The sequence below is a fragment of the Amaranthus tricolor genome, chromosome 9 (assembly GCF_026212465.1).
Source record: "Amaranthus tricolor cultivar Red isolate AtriRed21 chromosome 9, ASM2621246v1, whole genome shotgun sequence".
NCBI classification, from domain to species: domain Eukaryota; kingdom Viridiplantae; phylum Streptophyta; class Magnoliopsida; order Caryophyllales; family Amaranthaceae; genus Amaranthus; species Amaranthus tricolor.
Genome location: NC_080055.1, coordinates 9,722,963 through 9,740,720, shown reverse-complemented (window position 1 = coordinate 9,740,720; position 17,758 = coordinate 9,722,963). Strand labels below are relative to the sequence as shown.

At 34.7% G+C, this 17,758-nt stretch overlaps 1 protein-coding gene across 1 annotated transcript; it reads right to left on the bottom strand.

The window, feature by feature from the left end:
• Nucleotides 1-9,196: 9,196 nt before the first annotated feature.
• Nucleotides 9,197-16,962, bottom strand: LOC130824029 (30S ribosomal protein S16-2, chloroplastic/mitochondrial). Its single transcript, XM_057688893.1, has 4 exons — nucleotides 16,818-16,962; nucleotides 16,518-16,668; nucleotides 16,376-16,421; nucleotides 9,197-9,806 (listed from the first exon to the last, which is right to left on the bottom strand). The coding sequence occupies exons 2-4, from the start codon at nucleotides 16,648-16,650 to the stop codon at nucleotides 9,566-9,568; spliced, it is 420 nt and encodes a 139-aa protein (XP_057544876.1). The 5' UTR covers nucleotides 16,651-16,668; nucleotides 16,818-16,962; the 3' UTR covers nucleotides 9,197-9,565.
• Between the last annotated feature and the right edge of the window lie 796 nt (nucleotides 16,963-17,758).

Sequence of the window (17,758 nt, the reverse complement as noted above, 5' to 3'; positions counted from 1 at the left end):
AATAGACTGTGCATTAGGGCGAATAGACCTCAAAACAAGTTCTAAGAAACATCGAGATTCGGACGAACGATTCATTCATTCGGGTGAATGGCCTTGCTTTCTACGGAAATCATATTTCTTCTCTTGTTCAATTCAAGGGCAATTTTGGGCTTTCAAGACACCTTTCTTTAGAGGGTATAAATACCCTAATTTTGTAGAAACTCTTATCATGTCTTAGCCCTAATATATTCTCTAGTATAGTTTATTTTACTCTTAAGCTTTCCTTAGCTGAAAAAACCTTAGTTTCATAATTCATGCTTTCAATCTTTTGTATTTTCAAGTTTCTACTTTCTAGAATTGGATTTCAATCTTGGTTTGTGAATCTTCACCATTTTTCCTATTGTAGTATCAACATTTGGTTGTGAGTATCAATCTCCTATTTACTTTTGAATTCATTTATTGCATTTATTGTCTTGCTTCACATTTAGTGCTTATCTAGAATAGTTACCACATCATCTCTTATTCTTGTTGTTGTCATTTAATGTTTACTATGTTTATGGTTGTTGCTTCATTAATTACCACTGTTTTGTATACTTCAATCATGTGTGAGTAATACTCTTTGGGGTTTTGATTAGTGAAAGCCTATGAATGACTATGTTCTTCATTGTTTAGGATTAAAGAAAAGATGACAATATTTAGTCTTTGAAACCCGATACGAATCATGCCCTGCAACTCTTTTGGAGACATAGGGCGATTATAAGTCATTCATTGTGATTTGTGGAATCACCAAATTCCTCTCGTATTCCTAGGTATCTAGACTAGCTATTGTTTGATTTCCTCTAACCTAATATACATTCTAAAATCACCTTCCTAGGGTGATATAATCTTAACCTCGTTTTTCTTCCTTTGATTTACATCGTTATTTAATCTTGCTTGTAATTTTTGTCTTTAGTTTTAGATTCTCTTCAACCTACAAAACATTGTTATATGTGACTTAGAGTTTATTGTTATGTTTTGTCCTTGTGGTGCGATCCCCTACTCCACTATACTTATGTAGTGCGTAGGTTGTTATAAATATAGTTTGGTTTAAGGTTTAACATAACGACTGTAAAACCCTTCATCACTTATGTAGTGGTGCGTTGCTTAGTGGTTTGTCATTTTGGCTATTGAGTTATGAAAAGCAACTGTTATATCCATATCTCACATTGGCTATAAAAAGTTTCATTCTAAGGACTACATTCACATCTTAAAATAGCTCAAAAATTAATGTATTTTTATGTTTTGTTATGATGATCAATAATAGTCAAGAACAATCATTATTTTGTGTTGCGTTGTTTCTACATAAAATTTTTTTCAGTCATGAAGAATTCATGTTAGGAATGATAGGAATAGTTAGAAAATATTCATATGTGATATGGATGGTAACTTATGCAATAAGGTTTTTCAAAATTTCTAAAATATAGTTTTATATTATATTTTTAATATTAACAACTTTTTTGTTTATTTAAGTTTAATAATTTTTCAGAATATATATTGATATCTACATATCCGTTATGTTGTTATAAATAATTTATATTGATTAAAATTTTTTACAGAAAATATTATAAACTATATTTATATGTAATTTCATACTAATAATCTCTGTGTTTTGCTCAAGTTTATATACTAATTAATACATATTAGCAGTACATATTAGTATAATTAGGTCATGTCAACAAGTAAGATTTTTATTATGAAAAAATCATTATGACATATTTCCTAATAAAATACTAAGAATTTTTATGTCTTTATTTCAATAATGATGATTAAATAGAAAAATATTGATAATAATAATATTCTATTTTAGAAAAATTAACCAACAATGCAAATACTTGTAATCAACTTGCAAATTAACGAGAGTTCTAATATCATTATAATGGTTTTAATTCAAAATATTTCTTATTTTTTAATCTAAGAGAAAGATAAACATAAAATTAGAGAAATCAAAGGTATAAACTATTACACAAAATATTCTAATTGTATTTATTTTTTTTTCTTGAATAAATGAAAATAACAATTTTATAAGATAAGTAAAAACATTACAATAAAATTTACATAATTTAGATAATTTCTATAATTCTCTAATTAATTTTGAACTTTTACAATAAAAGATAAGATCATTTTTATAAACATGTTGAATTACAGAATTGGAGAGTTTTACTAAGATATAGTAAATCATGAAGGTAAATTATTTTTTGTGAAAAATCTATATGAATTGTTTCCAAATAAAATAAAAATTTTTATATCTTTTTCTCAATAATAATAATAATAATAATAATAATAATAATAATAATAATAATAATAATAATAATAATAATAATAATACAGGTAGACTCAAGTTCGAGCCCTCCCAGTGTGTGTCTTAATATTTTTGTAACTCTAGATTTCTCATTTGAAGACCGAATTATTTGGCGTTTTAATTTTTTAAATTTGAATTGATAACATCACTTAATTTTTTTTTAATTCACCTTTGATGTTAGAGTATATAATATTTTTTGAAGCTTTGACCATTAGTTTAAGCTTTTGGTTGCGTTAGTTTCTTGACATGGTATTAAAAGTCAGCATGACAAGAGTTTACGGGTTTGAATCTCAACCACCCCTCATTTGAAGTGGAATATTTAGCGCTAGGTATGAGAAGGGTCTGTGTGCATCTAGCCCAGAGCGCTCTCGTGTGAGAGAGCGTGTTAAAATATATAATATATCTTTGGACTTCAACATTAACTTAAGATTTTGGTTGAGTTACCTTGACACCTGATTACACTTGGGCATTTGCATTATATTAAAAAGTTGTTTCTAATACATTTCCTCCATTCCAAAAACTTGCACATTGTATTACTTTATCTCTCAAAGATAATAGACACAAGGTCATTGTCAAGTTTCTACTATTTTACAAGCTAAACTAAAAGTATATATCTATTGAAGTATAATGTGATAGGTAATTAATAGATTTACCTTAATGTGAATGCAATCAATACATTGTAGGTAGAACTTGTCTATAAATATGAAAGTTCACCAAGAAAACACACTATTAAGTAAAAACTTTCTATCTTCTAACTTTTACTCATTCTACTTTCTTGTTATTCTCTTTAAGTTTTAACAATAATAAAAATAAGTAAGGGCGAAACACAAAAAATATGAACCGTGTCTCCGTGAAGGAGGTTAGTGGGGTTAGGTATTGCTAATTTGACCTATAACTTCTAGCAAGGGCCAATATCTTCTGATAGACAAAAAAAACCAATCAATTAACTAGAATTCACATTGATTTGAAGAAAAAAAAATTAAAAAAAAAACATAAATAGAGATGTTAAGAAATAGAGTTTTGAGTTGCTATTGACCTTTAACTTCTAGCTATTGACCTTGGATGTCAGAGATTGACCTGGAAATAAGAAAGAAGGAGTTGTAATGCCTAATCGGTTGCTTCAGCTTGTTATATAGTAAATTGATCCCCACATTCATATTTAGATGGAGACACACCTTATAAAGTGTGGTTAGGTGAACAAGCTTGATGAAAGAGCCAAGAAAGCAATCTTTTTGGGGTATTCAAAAGGGATTCAGGGATATCGTCTTTGGAGTATAGAAGATTCTAAATTTGTAATCAGTAGGGATGTGACGTTTGAGCCAACGTTAAAACCTTAAGTGGTTCAAATTTTTTTTATTTAAAAATAATTATAATGGCTTCTACTAGTGGAACGGTAAAATTTGGGAAATACGAGATTGAAAAATTGGAGGATGCAGATGAAAAATCTGTTAATTTCACAAAAGTTGCACAAGGCATTAGCAGGAAAAGAACAAAAACCTGAGAACATGAAGGATTCGGATTTTCGCGTGTCCGTCGCGTGTCACGCGACACGCAGGTTCAGTGGCGTGTTCGTGTATTCCAGCTGCCTTGTTAATGACACAACAATTACACAACTTCTTCTGTCTTCTATAGGGTCAACGGTTATCCGATTTAATTTATTTTGTGGCTCTTGATCCGACCCAGTTAAAATGGTCCGGATACCCGAGCCATATATTTTTTCACTTTATGACCCACTATTTAAAATGTGGGTCGGCAAGTGAACGGTTATCGCGTATGTGACTCCACCCTTATCTCTTATTGTTTTTGATTAAATATGTGATAATGAATGCATTTATCAAACATCAACATCCTCCTATTAGCATTCGCAAGTTTGAATAAAATAAGATTATTTTACAACTTAATTCCAAAAATAAGCTTCGGAAAAACTTATTTCCCAAAATAAGCGTCTGTACATTCAAGCCAAGCCTCGGGTAAAGTCGCTGTTATTAACAGCGAAAGAGAAAAAAAAATAAATAAAAGGCTAAAGTCGCTGTTAGTAACAGCGACTTATGGAGTTGACCAGTCAACTCCTTAAGTCGCTGTTACTAACAGCGACTTTAGCCTTTTATTTATTTTTTTTAATGAACTAAAGTAGCCGTTGTTAATTAGAAAAGTAGCCGTTGTAATGATGCTCTATAAATAACTCCATCATCTCCCATACTTCTTTATATCCATTCTACATCATTCTTCTTCTTTTCAATCAATTTTTAAAGGTAACATAAGGTATTATGTTAATTTTACTCTCAATTTATAAATATTAATATTATTTTTGAAAGTTCACTAACGTTACTATATTATATGTATTATGTAGATGTCAAAGGAGCATTGTATTGAAGAGCTTTGTGATTGTGGTTATGAAGTTGAGATTAATACAGAATGGAGCGACTTCGATCCAGGGCGTGAATTTGTTGCTTGCCCTTTCTACTTGGTTGATGGATTAGGATGCACATACTTTAGATGGATTGCTCCGAAGGGTACAAAATGGCAGAGAGACTTAATAATACGGCTTGAAAAGGAAAAAAAAGATCTTAAAGATGAGGTATTTAATCTAAAGAGACAAATGGATGATATGGCACATAGGAAAGAAGAGACTAAAAGGATTATGAGAAAGTTTAAGAAGCCTTCTTAGTTAGCGACGGTAGTTTAACTTAACGAATGAAGTATGTAATTTGATATGGATTTGTTGAACATGATTGAAATTGTGTTGAATGTTCGATAGCAACATCCTTATTTGAATATGATTGTCTGTTTGTTTTTAATTAAATTCATAGTACATTCTTGGCGGAATGATTCGTCGCCGAAAAGTCTGAGTACTTAACATCATTTCATTCATAATAAACGTGTGATAATACGATAAAAATATGTACATCAACATATATGTTACAATTTACACACAAAAGACCAAATATTACAAATATTGAGTATGTACAAATGTTCAATATATACAAACATTATTCTAATGCTAATCCTCCTCCTGTACCCTGTCTAACTGTGACGGTTTACGACGCCTCCTACGATAGTAAGAGGCCGTCGCATGACGCTCGGGTAGGGGAGGTGATTGATAATGTGATGATGTGGCACCCTGTGAGGACCCGGCACCGTAGTCCGGGCACGTTAAGTCAACCTTCTCAAGATGAACGTCGGGGTGATGAGCAGATGACTCGTACTCGTACGCAGTGGTGTGGGGCGCAGTCACTTCCGGAATGAAGTGTTGAAACTGCGTGCCTAAGAGTATGCCTTGGGCAATCTCCCGTACGGGCTCCTCTTGGGAGGAGCTGATGACTGATGCAATGCCTTGTGCCTGCAGTAAGACTTAAGTATTAATGAAATGTATAAGGTGTAAGTTCTATGCATAATAATCAATGTTGAAGAATACTTACAAAGTGTGTCATCGTCGGTGCTGCGGGATCGTACTGGGCTGTCGCCATGATACCTCGTGGTGTCATCCATCGACGAGTGATGGAGAGGAACCACGGCATGTAATCCGCCGTAGTAGGTTCGCTTGCAGCGTCGATAAGCGCACCTTGGGATCCCGACCCTTGCGAGAGTGGTGGAGCTCCTCTTCTGTGTGACATGGCAGCGGGATGCCCTGTACCATCCCAAATTGGCGCAGTACGCGCTCAGGGAGATGCACTTCGACTATGTTGAAGCAGATCAGAGGTACAGATGCTCTCCACGCCCCTGACAATATGCCCGAATGCTGAGGCAATGCAGCGTATGCCTCAGCGGGGTAAGGGTCCCATCGAAACTAAACGTGAAAATTCGATTAATAAATTACGCAATGTGATAGTTACAAAACAAGTTGTAGTGAAGTTGTTACCTGGTCAGGTCGTAGTAGATCGAGTTGATCGCGGTAGAATCCCACGCCCGATCCTGTGTGGGTCCTTGTTCGTCTTTCAAAGGACCACCGCGATCCATATGGCACATGTGGTGGTGGAAGAACTGGTGGTGCAAATGCACCACGTCCCACACTCCTTATCGATTGACCAATGAGAACATGCTCCCACGCCCAAAGCTATGAATGACAATTAGAAGTAAGAAAAAGAAACACAAAACCATTATCTTCCTTAAAGAACCACTCAACTACGGTCCCGGGGTTTAAAATTTGCAGTGCCTTCAAGAAGCGTGGAAGAAGAGGATAAGAATCTTCCCATGTATCATAGATGGACAGAAGGGCTTGCTGTTTAGCACACCATGCCCGCTTATAGGTCACTTCGACACCGAATTGGTCTTTCACCATTTGACGCACAACAGAGACCTTAATTGATGGGTCTTGAGCAACACAATTTCTAATAAGATTGTTAATCACAGAAGATGTCAAATGAATGTGCCCAGCTGACACGTTTTCAGTACTTAATACACAACCCCCATGCTTCCTTTTATACGTAATAATCTCCCATGATGATGAATAGGAGCTCTTCCTAGCCCGAAGCCTCTAACCAAACCCTCTCTTACACTTCAAGACTACCACGGTTTGATTTGAAGTCTCAGTTCGGTACTCAACTTTCCTACGAATATGATACAATCTAACAGCGTCCAACAACGCATCCTTGTTATCAAACATCATACCGTTTTGAAATTCTCCTTCGTCGGTGTAGGTTGTATCACAATCCCAAGACCTCCAAGAGTTGTCCTCAATGTGTTCATCTAAAGAGGGAACCAGTGCATAGGGTGTAGGGGCAACGATTGTTGGAATGTTTCCTAAGGTCATGTCATTAGCTAGAGCCTCCTCGTCAACACCCACATCGTCCTCAGAAGGAGCTTCAACAAATTCATTACTCTCACAATTAACATCATCCAAGGCTCATTTGTATCTTCTAAGTTAAAAGTATCATCATTTGAGACTTGAAATTAAAGTTGATTGGGTACATTACAAGGATAAGAGAAAGATGGCATAAAGGGATTTTGAGTTTCTTGGGTAGGGAAAGGCGTATGAGAAGGAGCAGAAGAAGTTATATTTATGAATGCATTTGTTTCCACAACATTGATATCTTTATTTCCTAGGGGTACCTCTTCTACATATAACTCTAAAGAAGGACTAGGGGTAGACCTTGAATACTCCCACATTGCATCTATAGCCTCCTCATCCTCAACCGGAAAAGCTAACAAATCTCCACTCAGATTGTACTTAAAACTTAAATTAACAGTACTTCTTGTAGTGTCAATACCAATCTTAGAGCATATAAAATGTTTAAATTCATTCAAATCCATGTATGAGTTGCATGCAAAGAGTTTACGTCTTCCCCCAACGTACTTAACATTGTTACTAGTTGATCGAATTGAACTATTCCAAAAGCATACAACAGTCACACGAAATGAATTCATTTCTACAACAATACATACAAAATCAACATCACCATCAGGTTCATAAATATATGACCACTATAAATTTTAAATTCAACAACAAATTTACGAACAAACAACCTCATTATGAAGATCAAGGTAAATAACAACTACAATCGACATATTCATAGAGTTTAAGTGTAAATGACCACCATACATGACATACATTTTAAAATCAAGACCAAATAAAAAAAAATTAAATTAAAAACGTACCTCAATAAGCTGTAGATGAACAAGAATTAGTAAATTGGAAGTTTAAAAACCTAAATTCATATGAAAGTTCATTAAAATCAAGTAAACCCTAATTTTTCGAATATGGAAAAAAACACAAAAAATTAGTTACTTACGTCAATGTAGGAAGATGAAATAACTAATTACTGGTACAAACTTGAAATTTGATGAGTTTAGTTGAAGGATTGAAGTTGATTTTAATGGTGCAAGGAGAAAGAGAGCTCGTAAGTGTCGAAATGGCAAAGAAAAGGCGTGAACTGAAATGAGAAAGAAGGAATCTGGAAAAAATAAAAAGGGCAAAGTCGCTGTTACTAACAACGACTTTGCCCTTTTAATTTTTTTTCCTCTTTCGCTGTTAGTAACAGCGATTTTACCCGAGGCTAGGCTTGGATGTACGGAAGCTTACTTTGGGAAATAAGTTTTCCCGAAGCTTATTTTGGGAATTAAGTTGTTAAATAACCTTATTTTTTTTAAATTTTCTTAGCATTCACCACATTATGACCCAGAACAAAGAGTGTTTTCCCTCCAAAATCTTTCTACTTAATCATCATCATCATCATCATCTTACCCAGTGTATCCCGCTCATAGAAAAACTATGGACAGGATTTGGGAAGGGAAGGACGGCGGCAACTCATACCCATAAAAAGAGAGTACGGCCAAAGGAGTCCCCCGGCTCGGGAAAGATAAAGAAACGTAACTACACGGGAAAGATAAATTTAATGTCTGTAAATAAAATAACAAAGTAGAACCAATTACAAAATAAAAGAAAACAAAAAAACTATTAATAAAATAAACGAGAAAAGCAAGAGCGCAAGAACACCAAAAGGTAATCTAAGAGGACATCAGTAGTCTAAAACATGGATATGTCGCCTCCAACTACCCCTATCCCTAGTCAGGCCCTCAGAGAGGTTTAACTCATGCAAGTCAACTTTTATTTGCCCATCCCAAGTGCTCTTGGGTCTTCCTCGACTCCTCTTACCCTCTACTATAATGCTTTCTACCCTCCTCACAGATGCGTCAAAAGTCTTTCTCTGCACGTGTCCAAATTTTCCCTACTAGTCCCTCTATTCCAAATTTATCCTCACTTTTTGTCATCCAAATAAAAAGATATTCATCCTTTCAAATCCCTACTTATCCTTGCTTTCATTTCTCTCAATCTAAACAGTGTAATTGCTGATAGTTCAAAGCCCATCCTTAGGAATATTGTTCAACCAAAGGCAAGCCACCATAATCACTTATCCTAAGCATATAAAGTGACTCAAAATATGGACATACATGTCCCAACTTTTGACAAGTTCACAACTTATCAAATTCGGGTTGTACTGTATTCTTCTTTAATCAAAGGAATACACAGTCAGATGAGTATTACAATTAACAACAAAATAATCAATCTTCAGAGCATAAAATTGACAAGAAGCTGAAATCCTTCGCTTCAGTCACATGTTATCGGATACAAATGGGCATTGATAAGTACTTATACGATATTGTCCTATTTTCAACGAGTCTAGAAACAGGCCGTGATACGATCCCAAGAGTATCAAACTCATCTAAGTACAGCCACAGGTAAACATAAACTTTTCTACGAACTACAAGAGCCAAGGGGTCTGCTTCAAAACCAAATAATGAAAAGGTGCCTTATGAAGTTGTTGCGGTGTCAACTATTACTGCATCTTCAATGTTGGGAATATCGGAATCCTTGGAGTTACTTGGATTTCCTGGAGTCAAAACGCGTCCAGTCAAGGGGTCAACAGGCCGAGTATCACGTGGCCCACCTTTACGTCCCATTGCCAGCATAGGTGGAGGAGGCAGCAACCCAGCTCTAAATAGAATTCGTTGGACTGGATCAGAGGGCTGGGCTCCAACTGAAAGCCAATACCTGACGATTGCAAAATCAAACAAATAAGCACAGGACACTTGAAAGTGTAACAGCACCGTTCATGTTCAAGATAAGTCTGCCAATCAAATCTGAAACGTCTGCCCAGTTCAATGCAAAATAGCATCAAAAATTGATCTTATTAGTGATGAGTTGATCGATACAAAATTAAACTAAACACAAAAGCATGACCAAAACTGCCCCCTTTTCCTACCCCAAAACGTTTCTCTAACAAATATGTATTTTTGCATCCATGCTAACGTGAAATTATGCACACCAACATAGAGGTCCTTAGTTGAATGCCATAGTGAAATGAACAAGCAGTATAAACATGTCACAACTCAGAAAACCACCTTCCAAACAACAAAAAAAAAAAGGGAAACAGGTGACGAGGAATATCAAAATTCAGCAATCAGTGAAAACAGATGAGGCTCGTTTAAGACAAAAATACTCGCCAATCAGTAAAATACGTCAGAGTCAGAATCCATGGCTCAACAATCTCTTACAGGTAAAAATAACGATTCAAGAGTCATTTCAGAATTACAGAAAGAAGACTGGTTATAGTAAACTTTCATCCTAATAATTGAATGGCAAATGAAGGATGCTGAGTTCTGTAAGCTATCAATTGCAGTCAAGACCATAGATTCAAAGAACTAAGTTATCAAGAAATACATGGATGTTCATTTAAAATCAGTCACACATATCAACTTGCGCTAAAAGAAGCAACATACGGAATGAACAGATCTAAGGCAAGTAAACTTTCATTCAAATATTTGTTGCCCTCATGCGTTCAACTTGACACTCTCATATAATGTCCCACTCGTTATCTAACGAAAAATTCCTAATGCTTATGCATGCAGCAGCACAGCCAAAATTCTGAAGGACGTCACACACTCAAACCACCTATTAGTCTATTAACTATCTCTATGTCAATCTTTTATCTCTTTTCTTGTTCATATGAAATAAATGTAGAGTTCAATTGATTTCCATTGAAAGAATCACAATCTTGATTTAGTTAACAGAAAGTTAACAAAGGTAATCTAGCTTTTAATGCTGATTTGTAGTTCTGATGATATTTTTCAAAAGACATGAATTCTCATGATTTGTTTGTTATGTGGTATTCAACAATTGTTCTTGTAAAACAAAAGATGTTATAAACTTAAACAGTTATAACCACAAAAACAAAACCAGAAACAATGGAGCTACTTCACACCATACAAAATGTCACAAAAAATCATGAACTTGAATGGAGAGGACAAACACGAGCCAAAAATAAACAAAAACATTTTTAAAGAATGCAATCAAATTTAGAAATTTGACGGTTCACTTTTGTTAAAAATTATTGAGTCCAACATGAAGATTTGCAATATGCACAAAATTGAGAACATGTTAAGGAGATAGTGCCATAGTAGTGCAACTGGTAAGTGATCAAGACCAGAAGTAGCAGACAAGATTTAAGTACCCAAAAAAGTTTCATTTTGCCTTTCAAATCACCAAATATTTTCCTAATTAATTCAAAAACAATCCCAAACTGAAATAAATTGCCAAGATCGATACAATGCTAAGAACTTTCATGAACGATAACAATTTTAATAAACTAACAAATGTTTGATAAAATAAAATTTGCAAAATGATACAATGATTTAAGGAGGTTCACCCAATGATGGCTACATCCTCCGTGGTGTATAGTTTCTTGTTTATATTATTTCAATAGAGTAAAAGACTCTTACAAACGAAGTATTACAATTGAGTAAGAGATAAAACAAAAGGCTATGTGTTTGGCTTAGGGGTTGTGTTTGATGTCTCTTGGATGAGCATAATGGATGAGCATAAGAGCTCTCTATTTATAATACTAAGTACATTCAATGAAAATACAGCCTTAATTCTGAGTATTAACTACTTTGAAACAGTTCCAAGAAGTTAAAGGGACAAAAACAGCAATTTATGAATCGTCAGAAGATCCACTCGACCGGAACAGAGGCTCGCTCGGTCGAGCGGGCTACAATAAGCTTCTGGATACATTCTGTTTATTCGCTCGACCCACCCAAGAGACTCGCTCGGTCGAGCGACCTTCAGTATTCTTTCTGTCAGTTTCTGCTTAACTAAATCACAGGGATCTCATTGATACACAATTGTCACAAAAATCACAGGGTGGCTCGGGTGATGGATTGTTTGTGAAACGGAGGACGCTAGAGAAAGGTTCTACTAGTGGAGGTGGAAACAAGGGTAAAGGGAGGTCGAAGTCACGGGGGCCTAACAAAAATAAGACTTGCAACTATTGCAAGCTTAAAGGCCACATCAAGAAGGATTGTTGGAAACGGAAAAAGAAAAATGCAAATGATGATGGGGCTAGGGATGCAACTAGTAATGTCGATGCTAGTTACGTGAATGATAGTGATGATGGTGGGTGTATTAGTTGTCACACATGGGTACAAAGATAGTGATGAAGGGATTCTTGACTCGGGGTGCACATTCCATATGACTCCAAACAAAACTTTCTTCCAAACTTTTGAAAGTGTTGATGGAGGAAATGTGACCATGGAGAACAACACAACATGCAAGGTGGTTGGTGTTGGGAGCGTAAAAATGAAAATGTTTGATGGGATGGTGAGAACCTTGACCGATGTAAGGTATGTTTCGGATTTGAAAAAGAATCTCATATCTTTGGCTACTCTTGATAAAATCAGGTGTAGAATCACTTGTGAAGGTAGAGTCATGAAGATCGCTAGAGGATCACTTGTGGTGATGAAGGGAAAGTTGAATGGGAGCTTGTATGCTCTTGAAGGTTCAACTATCTTAGGTTCGACGAATATTTCCACAGACACAATGTCCGATCATGATACGAAGCTTTGGCACTTAAGACTTGGTCACATGGTAGAAAGAGGTATGTTTAAACTCTCTAAACAAGGTTTATTTGATGGTAAAAGGTTCAGGAACCTTGGGTTTTGCGAACAATATGTTTATGGGAAACACAAGAAGGTTAGTTTCAAACCCGCCATACACAACACTAAGGGAATCCTAGACTATATTCATTCCGATTTGTGGGGGGCCTTCAAGAAAGCCCTCCCTTAGTAGTTGTAATTACATGTTGACTTCAAGAAGTTTATAAAGAAATTTCAAGATTCTTGGAAGTCTTCATACAAGAAGAAAGAGGATCCTTTTTCCTAAAGAATCTAAAGGAGTTGGAGGAAAATAAAAAACAATTGAAAATAGCTGCAAAGAAGACATGTGGGTTTTCAACATTTCAAGAACAAAAAAAAGGAGATCCCGGTAAAAAGAACGTGTTTCCAAGAAGAATGTGAAAAAACAAAAAAAAATTAACAAAAATGGATGGGTTTTCGCTGGAAAAAATGGAAAAGGGTGAGAAATTAAGGGTTCAAAGGATAAAAAAGAAGTACAAGACAAGAGGTAAAAGACGTAAAGAGAAGAAGAGAAGAACAATACCTAAAGAATGGTTGATCTTTAGTGAAGAGGTAGCAAAAAGTGGAGGCAAAACTCTGGTCTGGCTGCAAAACATAGGGCAAAGAAGATGGGAGGAGAATCTTGTGGGTTGTGGCTCCGGAGGAGGACCAAGAAAGTCTCGTGGGAAATAAATGTCGGAGGGGAAGGTGGTTGGTACTCTGGACTGAGAATCTTTGCCAAGGACGACCACCTGAGGGTGTCGCTTTAAGTAGTGGTGGCTGAATTTTCATGTGATGAGAAGGATCAAGAGATAGCTCATTAATGGTGGGAAACGTAGTGTAATTGTTGTTAGAGTAAGGAGATGAAGAGACAATATTTTTCTAAATGCTCTTACTGCTTCAATTTCCATACGTGCTATAATACTTTATTTTTACCAGCATGAGGCTACTTTTGAAGATAAAGGGTCAGAATTGTTTTTTTATGGCGGAGCTGACAAGCGAGAAGAAAAGACTTCCCTTAGTGAGTTGTCATTGTCAATTTGTCACTGTCATTGTACAAAGGCCCATAATGACTATTAAGGCCTTGCTTTCTTCTACTTTCCAATCCAGTTTGTTGTTTTTTTCAAAGACTTTTGGGCAATTTTCTTTCAAATACACAGCTTTCTAATTCTGCAATTAAATCTCATAAGACTTGCAATTGTCTATACCCATCCACTATTTGCAAGCCTATCCCTAACCCGGTTCCATTTTCTATCCACCTTGAGGGCAAGGTAGAACTTCAAGCGGTTGGTAATATGTTATATGGGTTACAAGGGTATTTTAGATATTTTACCATTAGCTAGTTATAGAGCTTATTAGTATAAATAAGGTATAGGGAAATGGAAAAGGGGGGTGAAAATGTAGTAGTCTTGGTGTAGGAGTTAATGGTTACTCCAAAATTGTTGTTCATGAATAAATACAATTCCAGTTCACATTACATTTGAACCAGAGTTGAATCTTATGTTTATATTGGTTATTCAACAATATAAAAGGCTATAGTGTTCTTAATTTCCCTACTCTTACAGTTCATGTTTCAAAAGATATCATCTTTATGCAAAACACTTTCCTTACGTGTCTTCTTTTCCTTTCCCTAACAATTTGATTCTGACTTCCATTTAAAACTAATCATTTTGATCTACCAGCTCTTTCATACTTGATGTATTTAATCCCATTGATTGTAATTACCCTACTATTAATGATTCTCTTCATCTTTCTACTACTAACAACCCTATGCATATCTTCTGTCTGTTCCAATTAAAATGTCAAACAGACCAAACCCCTTTCTTTCTGAAAGAATCAGTGAAAAATGTCAGCTCTAAAAGTATTTTTTTCCCTTACAAGCATGCATAGAACTAATGCAACATGGTTTCTTTTGACAGTTAACCACCAGCGCAACGGGCTTGCATTGCTTACTCAAACATTCTAAGAGAACAACATGATTAATTTGCTACAATTAACAACCATAATGTCAGCGAGGCAATTTGCAAGGAATTCCAAACCTTATATGAGAGCCGAACATAGACTTAGCTATCTTTAATGCTGGAGAAAAGCCTACAAGTTAACAGGTTTGAAAGATGAAATTTAAGCCTGATTTGAACAATTGAAAGATGCAAGGGCCAGATTGGTTGCAAAAGAATTCACTCAACAATATGGTAGACTTTTAGCACACGTATTCTCCTTCCGTGACTATGGCAACTGTTAAAAGTCTTCTAACTTTTACTTTCATAAAGTCCATGTGCCCTTGGCCACCATTATAGAGGTGATAGCTCCAAAAGAAAATTCTTGCTGTTGTGCACTTCCAAACTTCAGCTGCACCTCTAGGAATCAATCTGCCTCAGCTCATTTTAGGCGTAGAGGCACTTTTTTAACAATATTGGTTTTAATGGGCAGCAAAAGTTGGGTTTTACATCACTTAGATGCATTTAACGCATACTTAGAAGTCTATATGAGGGTTGCAAAAGATCTTTCTAATATTGTAATTAAAGAGTGTAGACCTTAAAAGTCTCTTAATTTATGAAAACAAGCTAATTATGATTTTTAGGTTTTCCTTAATCTAAGAAAGATCAATCTTTTTTTAGGTTTTAATTAAAATAAGAATGATTGATCTTTGCCTTCATGTTATATGGCGCAAATTATGTTAACCATATGACTAGCACTGAACTTATTCAGCTAGCATTTCTACCTTAACTGACATTCTCACAAGCTTTCCAAATCAATTATTTTCTTGGTATAGAAGTGGATATGTTGAGGGTTACTTGGTTATGAATTAATAGGTATCTCTTACAAACATCTTAAACAACCTCTTTGTTATCTTTGTTATCACAAACAGTAGTAAGGTTGCATACATTCAACTCCCAAACTACACCTAAGTGGAAGCCACTGAGAGTCTGTATGGTAGTCCATACTAAATGGTGATAATGATAATAATTTATAATATAATTTTTTTCGAATTGCACCATGTCATTCCAAATGATAATGCATTGAAATGAAATTTGTAAAGAAAATGAGATGATTGAAGTAGAACAAGCATGTCAAAAGATTTTCCTACAAAAATCAAAATTATTTTTACTATTCTTCCCACCATTTAATATCAACTACTAAAACTACATTAAATGTTCCTTATTTTGATGGGCCAAAGATTTATAGTTTTTTATTTCAGATTATAATGAACTATAGTAAAATGACTTAATAAATCATGTGTACTTCGTATCTATGTAAAGTTTCACGTAATCTTATCTACAAATGGTCAATTGAAAACAACCTCTTTGTTTAGGTTTAGTACCAACACAAGAGTAAAATTGCATACATCAGACTCCCTTAAACCTCACCGGGAAACATTGGGATAATAAAATATTGTTGTTGTACCAAGAGTAATGAAATATTGTCATTGTATCATACACATGAAATCCTACTCGCCCCAGGTTTCGAGTGTTGAATCCTTCGATCACTACTCGTTCCCACACTACACAGTCAGTACCATAAACTACTACTACAACATCAAGTTGAGATTACAAAAAATGAAGCCACATTCACCAAATTCATCAAACATGTAATTTTCCAATGTGTAACAACATAATACAATTCAGAAAAGATTTAAAAATAAACAAAATGAACTGCTAAGTATACACTTACTTTACTCTATCAAAATTAAGCCCCATCCTCTTTTGCCCATCTTGACCTACAAAATACCCATGAACAAAATTTAACAATTAATCAAAAACAGAAACTTAAATTATTCAAAAAAGAAAAAAAAAATAGTGAAATGAGAATAAACCTGGAAGAGGGTTATAATAACCCAGAACTTCAAGGTGTTTGCCATCTCTAGGGGACCTGCTATTAGCCGCCATAACTCTATAAAAGGGTTTATTTTTGCACCCAAATCTAGATAAACGAATCCTCACCACCATTTTTACTCCTTTTTCAATCTGCTTTCAACAAAATCAACGAATTAGAAGGGGGAAATCAAACTTGAGTAAAGAAATATGATACAAATTCAATTAAACTAAGAATATATGTGGAGAAATTGAGTAATAAAAAAGGGTTTTTGAATAAAAGAAGGTAGAACAAAGTTTACCCCCGGTTTTTTTTTTGATTAAACTGCGGTCGCTTTTGTCTTCGTAACTCGTAAGTCACTTTCCGCAACAACCAACCCTCGGATCAGATTGATAACGCGGTTCACAGCGCGATTTGGCACAATCTGTTTGGCATTGTAGGCACCACTCAAGCCCAATGCGTAAAAAATTCAGTACAATACAATTTTCATAGTTAAAGTCAAGTAAAATACTAACGGCCTGTTTGGTTGATGGTAATGAAATAATGAGAATGAAATGTTGTAATGGCAATAGTAATGAAGGAATGGATATGAGAATTGGTAATGAAGATTTTTTTTGTTTGGTGTACATGACTAAAGAATGGTAATGGAAAATAATATTCCATTGATTGCATTTGGTTGTTAGTAATAAAAAATGGTAATGACTCTTAGTTTCATTATTGTATATTTGTATCTAAAAGCATTATTGTATCTAAATTATTCTATCTAATGATTCTTTTTTTAATAATAATTTTTTTTTTGGATAATTACATACATTACCTTTTTTTTCTTCATTATTTTTTTCCTTCAGCTCGAAATGACATTACCTTATTTTATTACTACAGTAATACTTCATTACCATTACAGCCTAATACCAGGTTGTTTGATAGTAATAAAAATGGCCCTTTTTGGTAATTTTATTACCTTATTTTATTATCATCCATTACCATTGAAGGCATCCAAACAACCAAATTTTTTATTACTTAATTTTATTACTATTACCGCCCTCTAATACCATGATTATAAGCTCATTCGTGCAAATGAATTCCTTTTCAAACACTTGTTTTTCCACAATCTTTTGATACCATTGAATAGGCTAATACTCCCTCCGATCCTTTAATTTAGTCTCATTTCCTTGGGCACGCATATTAAGGGTTGTGTAGGGTCCATGTAAAAGGTGGTAGTTGGGTATTTTTAAGTAAGTG